Below are 17,311 nucleotides of genomic sequence, written 5' to 3'. Positions count from 1 at the left end.
GAAGTGGTGGACAGGTTGCTCTTCTCAGAGCCCCTAATCAATTTCGAGAGGCAAATTGTGCAGACAACACTATATCTGTCCTCGGCGCATTCCTTGAAAAAACTCCACACCTTCGAGAAACGTGCCCTCGAGGTGGGAGTTTTTCGGGGCTGGGTACGAACTGGAACATCTTGGGAGATTCCTGGTGTGGCCTGGCTTCGCCTAAGCTGCTGACCTCTGCCTCTGCCTCTAGCTACCCTTTTTGGTGCTGCACCTGCCTCAACATCCACACTACTTTCCCCGCTTGACATCCCCCCTGTCCAGGTCGGGTCAGTGTCCTCATCATCCATCACTTCCTCTTCCAACTCCTGTCTCATCTCCTCCTCCCGCACAATGCGCCGGTCAACTGGATGCCCTGACGGCAACTGCGTCACATCATCGTCGATGAGGGTGGGTTGCTGGTCATCCACCACCAAATCGAACGGAGATGGAGGAGACTCTAGTGTTTGAGCATCTGGACACAGATGCTCCTCTGTTAGGTTCGTGGAATCGTGACGTGGAGAGGCAGATTGAGGGACAATGAAAGGAGCGGAGAACAGCTCTGGGGAGCAGGGACAGTTGGGGTTATTGTTCTGTGAAGCTTGGGAATTTTGGGAGGAAGGAGGACAAGACTGTTGGGTAATAGGAGGAGAGGAGGCAGAGTCTGACTGGCTGCTGGACAATGTGCTGTAAGCGTTCTCTGACAGCCATTGCAAGACCTGTTCCTGGTTCTCGGGCCTACTAAGGTTTGTACCCTGCAGTTTAGTTAATGTGGCAAGCAACCCTGGCACTGTGGAGTGGCGCAATGCTTGCTGCCCCACAGGAGTAGGCACGGGACGCCCTGTGGCTTCACTGCTACCTTGCTCCCCAGAACCATTCCCCCGACCTCGCCCACGGCCTCGTCCACGTCCCTTTCCGGGAGCCTTGCGCATTTTGAATTCCCAGTTAGAAATTGGCACTATATACCAGTAGCAAAAATTGTGAGTGCACGTAACCCCAATATATTCTTTGAATTCCCAGTCAGACAATGGCACTATATACCAGTAGCAAAAATTGTGGGTGCACGTAACCCCAATATATTCTTTGAATTCCCAGTCAGACAATGGCACTATATACCAGTAGCAAGAAATGAGGGTATTTGTAACCCCAATATATTCTTTGAATTCCCAGTCAGACAATGGCACTATATACCAGTAGCAAGAAATGAGGGTATTTATAACCCCAATATATTCTTTGAATTCCCAGTCAGACAATGGCACTATATACCAGTAGCAAAAATTGTGGGTGCACGTAACCCCAATATATTCTTTGAATTCCCAGTCAGACAATGGCACTATATACCAGTAGCAAAAATTGTGGGTGCACGTAACCCCAATATATTCTTTGAATTCCCAGTCAGACAATGGCACTATATACCAGTAGCAAAAATTGTGGGTGCACGTAACCCCAATATATTCTTTGAATTACCAGTCAGAAACTGGCACTATATGGCAGTAGCAAGAAATGAGGGTATTTGTAACCCCAATATATTCTTTGAATTCCCATTCAGACAATGGCACTATATACCAGTAGCAAGAAATGAGGGTATTTATAACCCCAATATATTCTTTGAATTACCAGTCAGAAACTGGCACTATATGGCAGTAGCAAGAAATGAGGGTATTTGTAACCCCAATATATTCTTTGAATTCCCAGTCAGACAATGGCACTATATACCAGTAGCAAGAAATGAGGGTATTTATAACCCCAATATATTCTTTGAATTCCCAGTCAGACAATGGCACTATATACCAGTAGCAAGAAATGAGGGTATTTATAACCCCAATATATTCTTTGAATTACCAGTCAGAAACTGGCACTATATGGCAGTAGCAAGAAATGAGGGTATTTGTAACCCCAATATATTCTTTGAATTCCCAGTCAGACAATGGCACTATATACCAGTAGCAAGAAATGAGGGTATTTATAACCCCAATATATTCTTTGAATTCCCAGTCAGACAATGGCACTATATACCAGTAGCAAGAAATGAGGGTATTTATAACCCCAATATATTCTTTGAATTCCCAGTCAGACAATGGCACTATATACCAGTAGCAAAAATTGTGGGTGCACGTAACCCCAATATATTCTTTGAATTCCCAGTCAGACAATGGCACTATATACCAGTAGCAAAAATTGTGGGTGCACGTAACCCCAATATATTCTTTGAATTACCAGTCAGAAACTGGCACTATATGGCAGTAGCAAGAAATGAGGGTATTTGTAACCCCAATATATTCTTTGAATTCCCAGTCAGACAATGGCACTATATACCAGTAGCAAGAAATGAGGGTATTTATAACCCCAATATATTCTTTGAATTACCAGTCAGAAACTGGCACTATATGGCAGTAGCAAGAAATGAGGGTATTTGTAACCCCAATATATTCTTTGAATTCCCAGTCAGACAATGGCACTGTATACCAGTAGTAAAAATTGTGGGTGCACGTAACCCCAATATATTCTTTGAATTCCCAGTCAGACAATGGCACTATATGGCAGTAGCAAAAATAGTGGGTGTATATAGCCCCAATTCTATTGCTAGGGGACTTGCAGTGTATTTCTGGGGTGAAGGTGGGGGGGCACACCGTTGGAACGGGTATCGGGGGTATATATCGGGTATACGGGAATACACTGTCAGTGTATTCCATTCAGGATCCTGGGAAAGCTGGGTTGCGGCGATTGAGCCCGTCAGTGCCACGTTACACTGACAAGCTTCTCCCTGGAATTGAAGTTATATGTAAGCCCAATATATTCTTTGAATTCCCAGTCAGACAATGGCACTATATGGCAGTAGCAAAAATAGTGGGTGTATATAGCCCCAATTCTATTGCTAGGGGACTTGCAGGGTATTTCTGGGGTGAAGGTGGGGGGGCACACCGTTGGAACGGGTATCGGGGGTATATATCGGGTATACGGGAATACACTGACAGTGTATTCCATTCAGGATCCGCGGAAAGCTGGGTTGCGGCGATTGAGCCCGTCAGTGCCACGTTACACTGACAAGCTTCTCCCTGGAATTTAGCTCTTATAAGAGCTGTTGGTTGTCTTCTCCTTCCTATCCTAGCCTGTCCCTGCCTACCCAGAATCTAAGCCCTAGCTAACTGGACGGAAACCTCCGTCCCCGGTGAATTGCAAGCTCAGAATGACGCGAAGCTGGGCGTCGCTGTTCTTTTAAATTAGAGGTCACATGTTTTCGGCAGCCAATGGGTTTTGCCTACTTTTTTCAACATCACCGGTGTCGTAGTTCCTGTCCCACCTACCCTGCGCTGTTATTGGAGCAAAAAAGGCGCCAGGGAAGGTGGGAGGGGAATCGAGTAATGGCGCACTTTACCACGCGGTGTTCGATTCGATTCGAACATGCCGAACAGCCTAATATCCGATCGAACATGAGTTCGATAGAACACTGTTCGCTCATCTCTAATCATTATTCCTCTGCATTTACACTATGTACACTTGAGCTAGTGCCCTCATGCCTGCCCTTCATGCCGTCTATGCTGACTTTCATGCTGTTTATTTGGGCTAATGCCCTCATGCCTGCCTTTCTTGCCATTTATGCTGACTCCTATGTTGTCCACTTGGGCTAGTGCCCCCATTGCCTGCCATTCATGCTATTTATGCTGACTTTTATGTTGTCCACTTGGGCTAGTGCCCTCATTGCCTGCCATTCATTATGTTTATGCTGACTTTTATGTTGTTCACTGGGGCTAGTGCCCTGATTGCCTGCCATCCATGCCATTTATGTTGACTTTTATGTTGTTCACTTGGGCTAGTGCCCTCATGCCTGCCATTCATGATATTTATGCTGGCTCTTATATTGTTCACTTGGGCTAGTGCCCTCATGTCTGCCATTCATGCCATTTATGATGACTTTCATGTTGTTCACTTGGGCTAGTACCCTCATTACCTGCCATTCATGCCATTTATGCTGACTCTTATGTTGTTCACTTGGGCCAGTGCCCTCATTGCCTGCTATACATGCCATCTATGCTCACTCTTATGTTGTTCTCTGTCAATTGGACTTGATGTATCTCTGATGGATAGGGACCCTATTTTTAAATGAACCCCTATTACTCTGCTGACCTTTTCCAAGAGCAATGCCTGTTTATGCCTTTTTCGCTTATATTATATATATCCATTCTTAGTCAATCAAAGTTCCTACTCTGAGTTAACAGATTACAAATTCACAGCTATCATATAACAAGTTATATATGCAAATGCACATTCCATACAAATCTGAACCTTTTATTGTGAACCACCAACATTTCCTTATATATTTAATGGATATGTTTAATTTATTTTATTATATGTTTTTATTGTTCGTATCTCTATACCAATCCAGTTTTAGGCTTTTTCCAGGCCGTTTATTTTAAGATCTTTAAGGGGCGTGATGTGAGAGTATTCCCTTTTCATTAGGGGTACTCTTTTGTTGTGACTTTTCTTTATATGCATTTTTGTTTTTGTTTGTTTTACTATACAGTGATTTCTTGCACTTGAAAAAGGATTTTTTGTAATCCGAAACGCGTTGTGCCTACTGTTTTATCCACATTAAAAACCTTCCGTTTTAACCAAATGGTTTCTGAAAATATCATTTCTCCGTATGACCTCTGAGCGCGGATCCTTGACCACATCCACTTCCTGTAACTATTGTATTGTGACCAGCACCCACTAGCCTCCACCCCACTCGTATCACTCACTTTTTACACTCAAGCCTACCCAACATACACCCCTGTGGCCGTGATCTTTACACCACAAACCTAACTCGTTCTCTTTAACTATTTCACAAGACATGCATTATGTTTTGCCAAAACTTAAAGGGGATTTCCTGACAAAGTTTTATTTGTTAAAAGGTCTATTCTGCCTAGTTACTTTCCAATATTTTCTATACTTCCCACATACCTAACAGCACTATGGGTAGTTTAGCTGGGCCTTTCTAGCTACGGCACTTCCCCTCTCAATCCCATGTTCCTTTATGTAAGAGTGTGCACTGTAGGTGACTCAGTTGAATGTATAGGTGTGATTTATTGATGGTTACAATGTTTGTTGTAACATGAGGCATTTGAACTCAGGTGGGCTAGACTTAGGGATTGCGTATTTGGCTTGTGCATCCTGGTAGTTGGATGCCGAGATGGCAACAGGCACATTGTATCTGTTTGCCCTCTCCCAAGAGACAGTGTCTTTTTACATTACCTATTGCCTTGGAACCCTGTGCTAATACCAATGAGGAACATTGGGCGCAAGAACATTTGCACCACTGGAGGGCAATAATAAGGCAGAAAATAATGTCTTTATATGCTTATATTTCACAAGAGTTATGATCCAACTTTATTGGAAGTAAGGAAATTATTTGAGCAGAGACACCCAATTTAGCTGCTGTATAAAAGAAAAGGACAGAGCAACAGATTGGCTCCAGATTGAGCAAATGGCAACTATATACTGACAATTTGTCCTATTGCCATCATTTCCATAGGTGTCAGACGAGACAAACTGTTTTGACAACGGGATAATAGTGCAATAACTTCCATTAGACAGTTCGTTTTCTTTTCAATAATTTTATTGGGTTTTTCAAAGAATAAAAAACATAACAGAATATAACATAAGGTCACACGAAGAACCACAGTAACAGAAATAGTACAAATATTTCAATGTGATCATGTCTAAGATATTAATCACTTTAAAAATATTTATGGTTTTTTTTTTGCCATCACTTAAGATTTGTAAAGCTATTCCAGGAGCATGTTGTGACTCTTCAGAAGCAAAGCTTTATAATTACTCATCTTTGTCATTTGTGTCAAGCAATGACAATAAAAGTAAGCAGAAATTGTGATATGACAGTCGAATGCTGGTTATTATTAGAGATGAGCGAACACTATTTGAAACAGCCGTTTCGAATAGCACGCTCCCATAGAAATGAATGGAAGCGGCCAGCATGCAGACTTTGCCAGCGGCCGGCAGCTTAACCCCCCACGTGCCGGCTATGTCCATTCATTTCTATGGGAGCGTACTATTCGAAACGACTGTTTCGAATAGTGGTTGCTCATCCCTATTTATTATGTTTTTATGCAATTATTTATTTATTTTATTCTTCAGTTACTTCTCTAGTTGTGATTTTTCACAAAGGTTGGCTTACGCTGGGTTCACACTAGCGCCCGAACTCTGTTCTGAGCTTTCCGTCTTCTGCATGCAGAAGACGGAAAGCTGTCAGGCCGGGTCCGGCTGTGAGTGCCGCTGAGCATTTTATGCTCTCCGCCGCAAAACCAGTTTTTTTAAACTGGACACTGAGTACTGCATGTGACTTAGGGGGCGTTCACACTACCGTCTGTGTCTGACAGGTAGTGTCCGCTCCTAGTGTCCTAGTGTTTTTATGCAATTATTTATTTATTTTATTCTTCAGTTACTTCTCTAGTTGTGATTTTTCACAAAGGTTGGCTTACGCTGGGTTCACACTAGTGCCCGAACTCTGTTCTGAGCTACATGTCAGGTTTTTCTGTCGCTTGAAAAGTCGGACATCTTTACATGTGGACAGTGAAGGAAGGGCACGGAGTGCAAAAGAACGCACCCGATGCCCATTTAAATAAATGACAAGTGTCACGGACACAGCTAGTGTCCGCTGCTAATGTCCGTGCCAGATTTTGAACGGACACTAGGAGCGGACACTACCTGTTGGACACAGATGGTAGTGTGAACGCCCCCTTACAGACAGCAGGAAACATCACTAGAGACCAGGGCTTTCACCTTACTACCTTACTTGAGAAACCTAAAGGGATAGGTCAAATTTGTCAGCAGTCTATGGTTCATGGTTCCTGAGCTGGCAGTAGATTTTTTCTTGTGCACAACTATTTGGACAATCAAGAACTAATCCAAAATAATTTCCCTTCAGCATGTACTCTCAGCGCATTTCAGCATGCATGCCGTTATTCTCCATAGCTGTCAGCTAAATAAAGAATTGGACAGCCATAAAATTGTTGACAGATAATTGAATCTGGTTCTAAACTAATGGCGTATTGTTCACAACATGAACAGAAGCTGCAAGCATGCAAATACAATGGAGTTTAAAATGATGTGGCCTAAGGGTTCCCTGTCCATCAAAGCCAAGATGAAAGTGTTGGGCAGTGCTTAGCAATGAGATTCAGATCATGTGATAGGCCGTGGACTGCCCTTCTGGATTGAAAATGACATGAACAGAAAAAAGCTATGAGCCCATAAGTTTGTATGCACACTGTAGCTGTGAGCTGTCTGGTAGGCATTTCATTTGTTAGACCCCTTTAAGGTGACCATTCATCTTAGTCATGTGTTTTTAGTTGGAATAGGGCACCACCGAACACCTCTGGCAGGAGCTGAGCTCCTGCTAAGGATTGGGCATGCTGACATCCAACATACCAATTCTAGAGTACTTTACCCTGCTTGCAACACCCCCAAACACAAAAGATAGTCGAACAATGTCATACCTATGATGTTTATGGGCACCTTTAGTAACAGGGAACTTAGGGAGTGACTGTAACATGCTAGTTCAGATGCTGCCCCACCTCATATATGCATGGCAGATGCTGATAGGGTTTTGTCTTTGTTTATAGTGTACATGTACGCAGCCAAGTCCTACAATAAAAATAATTAGTTGTGTTTGGAATGATCTTAAAAAGACATGTTTTTATGCCATGCCATAGTAGCAGCCCTGTACCAGCTAGCGGCAATCCAGCATTGTGACATAAGAGCTTCACCTTGATTTACCTCTGATGGCTTCGCTCACACCCATCTCATTTCACTGCATACAAATATCTATTCAACGTCTCAGGTTCACGCTCTTGATTCAAGTGATGTATAACAAAGCTTTCCTCTATCATACGCTAGACCAGTGCCAGCTGCTGGTTATCTCCCTTCTGCCGGGCACATTTCTGTCATTCCATTACGCCCTATTGCTCTATGTTTGTAAAATAAGTTAGAATTTAGTATTAAGTTCATCTCTGACATGGTCCAACATGGACCTCCGGAGATCCACTGCAATGTGTGAGGAATATCACAAGACCACATCATCCAGTGGCTACAGGTGATACTGTAGACACCAATAGACAACATCACTATGGGTGTAACGTTCTTGATGGTTACAGCAGGGGACCAAGCTAAAGCTGTACTCACATGAATAACGTTCAAAGCCAATTTTTTTCATGACCCTCAAATGGTTGCATGAAAAAATCAATTCATTTTAATGGGGGTATTCACATGTCTTATTTTTTGATGACTCAGTCACAGTTATATGGTGTCACAAAATAGGACATGTTTTCACAAATCCCTCAATAGACTGAAATATATGAGGGATCCGTGAAAACATGTGCAATTCAGGTACAAAATGATTGTGTTAAATGTCCTTTTTCCCCACCACCAATTTTGCCCATTGGTTGTGTGAATGTAGTTTTGGAATTTCAGCAGTATTCAGGGGGCCTGTGTGCCAGCCCTAATGCTCTGGATTCCAGGATGTGCCCAGTTGCCTGGTCAGTCTGTCACTGCTTTTATTTTCTAGGTTTGGCAGCACTTTGCACTTTTATTTCCTATGCATTCCCAATGGTTGTAATTGGCTATAGTTACCATGGCAACATGTGCAGCTGAGGATTTAACCCCTTACATACCAGTACTTTTTATTTTTCTGTAAACTGATATATGAGGGCTTGTTTATTGTAGGATGAGGTATGTATTTCTGACTACAACATTTGTTAACTTTTCTGCAACATGTCACCATTGCAATAGATTGGTTCTATAGATGATCCACACATACTGAAGGGAATCTACTATAGTGGTTGCTCCTGAAGTTTGGTGTCAAACTTTAGGCAAATCTACTACTAGACCATTTAATTCTCTAAAGTCTATGTCAATATCTGTTTCTGGGAAATCTGGAAGACAAAATGGCCACTATTTCATTAGCAATAGAGAGTTGTAGTCCCCAACATTCGAGTGGCATGCTAGTTTCTAGTGTGGGGAAGTTATCCTGGTAGAAGCAGTGGTGCGGACCCAAACAGTCAAGACAGGGACATAAAATGTGTAGTAAACTGGTTTATTTAGAAAAAGACCCAGGAAAATAAATAAACTTTGACTTCAGGCACAAAATAAGCAAAACAAAATACAGCCTTAAAGAGGACCTTTCACCATTTTTCACACAGGCAGTTCTATATATGTGTGCCCGGTGTGAAGAGCTTACGGTCCGGTACCGTAGCTCTTCTATGGTCAGAAGGGCGTTTCTGACTGTTAGCCAGAGACGTCCTTCTGCCTCGCGGCGCCAATCGCGCTGTGCTGTGAGAGCCGGGAGGAATGCCCCCCTCCCTCCCTGATAATGCTCATCTATGGACGAGTACTGCGAGCAGAGGGAGGGGGCGTTCCTCCCGGCTCTCACAGCACAGCGCGATTGGCGCCGTGAGGCAGAAGGACGTCTCTGGCTAACAGTCAGAAACGCCCTTCTGACCATAGAAGAGCTACGGTACCGGACCGTAAGCTCTTCACACCGGGCACACATCGGGAAAGCCGACAGTGTGCTGAACTCAGCGCACTGTCAGCTTTCCGGCAGTATATAGAACTGCCTGTGTGAAAAATGGTGAAAAGTCCTCTTTAACTTACGGCAAAAAACAAAATAAATACCTACTCATGTGAACCACCAGAACGGATAACCTAACTATACGTATGGCTTACTTCCAGCCACATGAACAAAATAGGCGCAATATAGTCTTACCAGACTCAGGGTTACAGGACAGAACCATATACCTCCTTTCACTTCCTGGAACTGCACTGCAATGCAGGAGCTGCAGCCTTTTCTGGCCCAGTAATGAGCCCAGGATCTACACCTGGGCTAAGACCTACTCCAGATCCGCCCTGGACCACTGCTTTTCACCTTCTCCTCCCCTTTGTACGGACCTGTTGGGGTGGACACTTTTGACCCACATACAATGGGTCCTGGACAGAGCATCAGCATTTCTCTGCAGCTTGCCAGCCCTGTATTCCACAGTAAGTTTAAAGTTTTGCAGGGTCAGAAACCACCTTGTGACTATGGCATTCCTCTCCTTAGCGTAGCACATCCATGTTAGACGGGATTGATCAGTGACCAGCTTAAAGTGTTGGCCCAGGAGGTAGTACCTTAGGAATTTGAGGGCTCACTTAATGGCTAAGCACTCCCTCTCCACAATACTATACTTTTTCTATGGTGGTGTAAGCTTCCTACTTAGGTAGGTGATTGGGTGTTCTTCACCACCCACCATTTAGGACAGCACTGCACCTAATCCTACATCAAAGGTGTCAGTTTCAACCACAAACTCTTTAGTAAAGTCAGGTGTGACTCAGCCTCAGCCTCTTCCTTCCATTTGCCCATGACAGAATTAGTCCCCTTAGTGAGGTCTGTCAGTGGCGCTGCAATAGTAGCAAATTTTGGGATTAACCTGCAGTAATAGCCAACGATTGCCAGGAAAGCCCTTACTTGCTTTTTATTTAAAGGCCGAGGTGAATTTAGAATTTTGTTAACCTGGGGTTTTATTACCCCTATTCTAATTATATACCCAAGGTATCTGGCCTCTTCCAGACCCACAGCACACTTTTTTGGGTTAAAACGGCTGCCTGGAGGGAATTTAGTACGGCCTGAACTTTTGGCAAGTAACTCTCCCAGTCCGTACTAAAGATGACAATGTCATCCAGGTAGGCTGAAGCATACCTTCGATGGGGCTTAAGAACTCTGTTCATCAACCTCTGAAAGGTTACTGGAGTCCCATGTAACCCAAACGGCATTGTCACATATTGGAACAAGCCCTTTAGGGCGACAAATGCAGTTTTTCCCTTTGGCCTCTTTAGTGAGCAACACCTGCCTGTATCCTTTGGTTAAGTCGAGGGTGGAGAAATACCTGGCATGTCCCAACCTCTCGATTAACTCATCGGCTATGGGCATAGGGTAGGCATCAAATGTTGAAACTTCATTCAGCTTACAGAAATTATTACAAAACCTTATGGTCAGGGCCGCCGATAGGCCAGTACTACTGCTACTGGCGTCAGGGGCCCGGCCAAATTGAAAAATGGGGGGGGCCCGGTTTTGGCCCGCCACCGTGTGCCGGCCCCCTGACGCCCGTAGCAGTCATTGTGTATGTCCTATTTCAACTCAGATCTGCATCCAGAGGACGCAGATCTGAGTTGAAGACATACGGGGCTGAAGCAAGGAGCTGACACAGGTCAGCTCCTCGCTTCGCCGCTGCGTGCCTCTCTCGCTGACACACATGCGGCTGAAGCGAGGAGCTGACATGTGTCAGCTCCTCGCTTCACCGCTGCTACTGGCTTGTAGATGCGATGTGATCACTTCGTGTCTAAAAGCCTGTAGCTGGCGGCGGCAGCAGCGAAGCGAGGAGCTGACACAGGTCAGCTCCTCGCTTCGCCACTGCGCGCCTCTCTCGCTGTCACATATGCGGCTGAAGCGAGGAGCTGACCTGTGTCAGCTCCTCGCTTCGCCGCCTCCGCTACTGGCTTGTAGACGCGATGTGATGACGTCACATCGCGTCTATAACTGTGCGCCAGTGAGAGAGAGGCGCGCAGAGAGCTGCGAGGGAACGAAGGAAAAGGTAAGTCAGTCAGTGTAATGTGGAACGTGAAACTGGGGGCAGAGAGAGGACGGCATGACAATGGGGGCAGAGATGGAGGGACATGAATATGGGGGCAGAAATGGAGAGGACGGCATGACACTGGGGGCAGAGATGGAGAGGACGACGTGACAATGGGGGCAGAGATGGATGGACATGAATATGGGGGCAGAGATGGAGGGGACATGAATATGGGGGCAGAGTTGGAGGGCATGAATCTGGGGGTAGAGATTGGGTGGGAGACATGAAACTGGGGGCAGATGAAGGGTGTATATGAAGCTGGGGGAGAGATAGAGGGGGGACATATAATGTACGGGTGACTGTAGGAGGATTATACTGTGTGCGGGCACATGAAAAATTAATGAGAATGGGTGGAGTCAACATAACAGTGGGTGGGGCTAAATTTGCCACGGCGCACATTTTGTCCCTCTTTTGGTTCTTCAAAAGTTGGGAGGTAAGGGTACAGGGGGCAGTGGAAAGATGTTAGAAGGTGGATGGGGGGGGGATTGTTGGGGCATCGGGTGTGCGGCACTGTGGAGAGGGAACTGGGGCAATAATATATAAGTTTTTAGCTGGAGAACTACAAAGCTCACAATACCTCCAAAGGTATGTGTGCTTTGTATTAATAATGATGTAGGCTGCTATACTACTAGCATAGCAGCCTGTTTGGGGGTGGGACTTTCACTTTAAAGGAGTGTTTACATTGCGTTTTTGGCCTCCCTTGCCGGGATACGTTGATAACCAGTCACAATCAGCTCCCCACTTATCCCTGCACGGAGAACTTCAGGCCCCCCCTTTTTTTTAATGGCCAGTTCTTCGTGCAGGGATAAGTTGACAGCTGATTCTGACTGGTTACCAACGTACCCCCGCAAGGGAGGTCAAAAACGCAATGTGAATAAGCCCTGAGGATTTATTAGGAGGGCTCTTATAGATGGTGTTGGCTCTCTATAGGCGCTGTCACACGGAGCAGATTATACCTGCAAATAGAATCTGATTAAGCCATGTAATGCTGCTAAATAAAGGGAAATGTAATACAGAATTGGTATGTCGCAAAATAAAGTAGTTTTAAAATGGCGGGGGGGGGGGGGGCAGACACTTAGGCTGTATGGGGCCCCAAAATTCCTGATGGCGGCCCTGCTTATGGTACTATCTGGATTAGGAATCAAAACAATGGGATTGGACCAGTCACTCTTAGATTCCTCAATTACCCCAAGTGCCAACATGTCTTTGACCTCCTTAGATGTGGCTTGTCTACGAACTTCAGGTATCTGGTACAGTTTTAGATTAACCCGTACCTGTGGCTCGGTGACAATGTTCAATTACATGGGTGCATCCAGGCATCTCAGAAAACACATCCTTATTTTTCTGTACCAACTCTTTTGACTTCTGTTTTTGTTCCTTAGACAGGGTTTTTGCTATTTGCAGCTTGGGTAAAGCCTTACCAGGAGTATTTACCCCTTCAGTAGTAACCTTGCTAGGGGTACCTACTGATTGAAGTGAGGACATGTCGCCTGGGACAATTCTGCTCGATCTGGGGTCACTGACAGGACCCCCTGTGTAAAAGGTTTGGTGTAACTGTACATTTGCGCTATGATTAAAACAACTGTGGCTCCAGGAGAACTCACATGCTGGCGGTAGAGACGGAGTTGCAAACATGAGGTCATTTGCACAATCTGACACCAGGGATGCAGCGTTAGTATGCTTGCAGTATTTTATTACGGTTCAGGACCTCCATCAAGATCATATTACTATGTAGTAGAGTCTACAGCATTGCAGCAATCTCCTCTTATATTAGCCAAGCTTTTAAGGTGTTCTAAAGAGGAAAACCTGTCCCACCGCAATAAGGAAAAAAAAAAAAAAATTCAATTGAAAACCTATTCACATGTTCTTATTGACTTGCTCAGTCCTGTTCTGTTAGAGTATTAGATTTCTACAGAAAATCTGCTGGCATAGACTAATATGGAAAATGATGTCACTTTATAAATAATGAATGATATTCACATGTACACATACAACATTTGGATTGCATTATTTAGTAGTGCGGTTCTGTACAACTTTGTAATTTGCTGTATAGTGACCAGACATTGGGACATAAAGGGGGTTTTCCAGGCTCGGGAATGTTTTTGATACTGATAAGTTATCAGTACTAAATCGGTAGGAGTGTAACACCCCAAACTTGCAGTCATCAATTACACTCGGCCTCCAGCACCGGATCCTATACAGGGGATGGAACAAAAGCAGATTAAGGGGCACTGTTTATAAGGTGGTAGTATTATCAATTAATAGCACTATTTATAAGGTGGCAGTATATTAATTGGGGGGCACTATTTATAAGGTGGCAGTATATTAATTAGGGGGACACTATTTATAAGGTGGCATTATTATTAATTAATAGCACTATTTATAAGGTGGCAGTATTATTAATTAGGGGGGCACTATTTATAAGGTGGCAGTATCATTGATTGGGGGGCACTATTTATAAGGCGGCAGTATATTAATTAGGGGGACACTATTTATAAGGTGGCATTATTATTAATTAATAGCACTATTTATAAGGTGGCAGTATTATTAATTAGGGGGGGCACTATTTATAAGGTGACATTATTATTAATTGGGGGGCACTATTTATAAGGTGGCAGTATATTAATTAGGGGGACACTATTTATAAGGTGGCATTATTATTAATTAATAGCACTATTTATAAGGTGGCAGTATTATTAATTAGGGGGGCACTATTTATAAGGTGACATTATTATTAATTGGGGGGCACTATTTATAAGGTGGCAATATATTAATTAGGGGGACACTATTTATAAGGTGGCATTATTATTAATTAATAGCACTATTTATAAGGTGGCAGTATTATTAATTAGGGGGGCACTATTTATAAGGTGACATTATTATTAATTGGGGGGCACTATTTATAAGGTGGCAGTATATTAATTAGGGGGACACTATTTATAAGGTGGCATTATTATTAATTAATAGCACTATTTATAAGGTGGCAGTATTATTAATTAGGGGGGCACTATTTATAAGGTGGCAGTATCATTGATTGGGGGGCACTATTTATAAGGTGGCAGTATATTAATTAGGGGGACACTATTTATAAGGTGGCATTATTATTAATTAATAGCACTATTTATAAGGTGGCAGTATTATTAATTAGGGGGGCACTATTTATAAGGTGGCATTATTATTAATTGGGGGCACTATTTATAAGGTGGCATTATTATTAATTAATAGCACTATTTATAAGGTGGCAGTATTATTAATTGGGGGGGCACTATTTATAAAGTGGCATTATTATTAATTAATAGCACTATTTGTAAGGTGGCAGTATTATTGATTAGGAGGGCACTATTTATTATAAGGTAGCATTATTATTGATTGGGGGCACTATTTATAAGGTGGCAGTATTATAGATTTGGAGGCACTATTAATAATGTACAGTATTTATTATGAGGCACTATTTATAAGGTGCAGTATTATTGATTAGTAGCACTATTTATAAGGTAGCATTATTATTGATGGGGTACTATTTATAAGGTGCAGTATTACTTATTATGAGGCACTATTATAAGTTGGCATTATTATTAGTTAAGGGGCCCAATTTATAAAGTGACAGCATTATTGATTGGGGGCACAATTTATAAGGTGGCAGTATTATTTATAAAGGAAGACTAACTTACAAGGGAGCACTATTATTAATAAAGAGGCAGTAACTAATAAAGGGGCACTATCACTGATAAAGGGGGCACTTTTGTTTATAAAGGGGGCACTAAATTATAAGGGAGCACGATTATTAGAAGAGGGGGTATTACTGATAAGGGGCACTACTTTTTGTAAAAGGAGTAATATAACTGATTAAAAGACACCATTATTTATAAGGGGCGTTTGTTACTGCTTTGGTGGCAGAAAGAGGGTATTATAACAAGATGTGTATATGGACACTATTACTCTTTGGAGAGCATTTTATGGTATGGCGCATTACTGTCATCTTTCTGTGCATCTTTGAGTGATTATACAGTGGCTATGGATTTGATCACAGTATGTATGTACTACTTGGGCCTTGTATAGAGAAATTATTTGTATTATGTTTTTGTATGATATGGATACACACAATTAGGGGTCATCTTACGTTATCCCCCAATATTATTCCTGCAGGGACCAAAAACACTGGGATTTTATGATGTCCAGTAGTCAGCACCTTACAACCACAACATATTTTATTGCGTCTTAATAAATTGTGCGTAGTTATAAGTAAAGAGCTTTCCATCTCTCTTATACATTTAGTCTTTGCCACAGATATATGCAATACCGAGAACAATTCCTATAGTCAATAAAGTACTCGCAGGCCAAGATGCTAAAAAGCGAGCTAGATGGTATATGACTATCTAATTGTTTCCCAAATGGAATTAAGAGGTTAATTTTCCTGCACGCTATACAGCTTGTGGGATTGCATTATATGAGTTGCTACCATACATTGTTTCTATCTATACTTTCACCAGCATCTTTAGAACATTGTAGACTTCTAGCTTCTCTTTAAGTATTTTCTCCAAGAGATTCTGGCAGTGAACTAGTCAATAGTGCTGGCTACAACTCTGCGGATGTAAGTCTTGGAGATTTTAGTCTCTCAGTATCTGCTGATGGAAGAAACAAGCTGGTGCTCAGGACCTCCGAGGGAGCCACAAAGCAGCTGCTGAGGACCTGATCCATTTCTTTACATCCTCCTTGGACCTGGCAGATCCTGCTACTGCTACTGAGACATGTGCATGATGTCTTTCAAGGCAAGTGATGATTGTTTTACATTCTGATGTAAGCAGTAAATAAATGGCAACGCCTCACACTAAAGGTTCATGCTTCACAGGCCTTGTTCTGGGATAGCATAGTGCAGCAGATATTGCTGAGGCCTTGAGTTACAGTCACTTCTAAAATCCTGCAGAAATGAGCCAGCAAATATCCTGAGTGTCACGGAGAACACAATGCTGGGAACTCGGAGCAAGCTGCATTACAGGGAGTAGATGTCTTTATTTAGAAAAGTGTTTCTTATTATACTTTTATTATATATTGAGACTAATAGCCTTGCAAAGTGTTTGATTTATATACACACAGTAATGTATATGTAAATTATTGATGCATTGAATGTTTTTCCATGATATATAAAAATATATAAAGTTACAAGGTCATGCTCACACAGTAATAGAGTATAGAAAAAGGATATAACAGAACAAAAGTTACCAAAATATCAAGGGTCGCTCTAACCTGAGACATTTCTAATTCTGCAGTAAATGTGTTTTATGTAATTTGTACTTTAAAGTATTCTGTTTTTATTCCATTACGTGGATTCACTACAATCTATACTCTAATCTGAAGGTACTATTTTACTGACTACTTTAATGTTATATCATAGAAGCAAAATAATGCAGTGTCATTTTGTCACTTAGTCTGCAGAGTTAATCTGAAGGGCTTCCATGGTATCTTGCACCACTAAAGTTCTTCACGGTCCCATAGGGTATGGAAGGAAGTTTATGCTGGTCTGGTAGAATAAAATGTTTGGGGCTTGTATTTGAAATATTGGGACTTGTGTTTTCAAATACAAGCCCCCGAACATTTTTCACTGCCAGACCAGCATAACCTGCATAAATGTAATACTTGGC

General features: G+C 42.7%; 1 protein-coding gene across 1 annotated transcript in view; it reads left to right on the top strand.

Moving 5' to 3' along the window:
- Positions 1–16,014: 16,014 nt before the first annotated feature.
- ANKRD29 (ankyrin repeat domain 29) overlaps positions 16,015–17,311 on the top strand; it is a 54,962-nt gene continuing 53,665 nt past the window's right edge. Inside the window, exon 1 of the mRNA XM_075271968.1 lies at positions 16,015–16,036. Within this exon, the coding sequence (XP_075128069.1) occupies positions 16,015–16,036 (22 nt within the window). The remainder of the gene's footprint in view (positions 16,037–17,311) is intronic.

Source organism: Leptodactylus fuscus, chromosome 4 (assembly GCF_031893055.1).
Source record: "Leptodactylus fuscus isolate aLepFus1 chromosome 4, aLepFus1.hap2, whole genome shotgun sequence".
NCBI classification, from domain to species: Eukaryota; Metazoa; Chordata; class Amphibia; order Anura; family Leptodactylidae; genus Leptodactylus; species Leptodactylus fuscus.
Note: the sequence above shows the minus strand (reverse complement) of the source record. Positions and strands in the feature narration are given on the sequence as shown.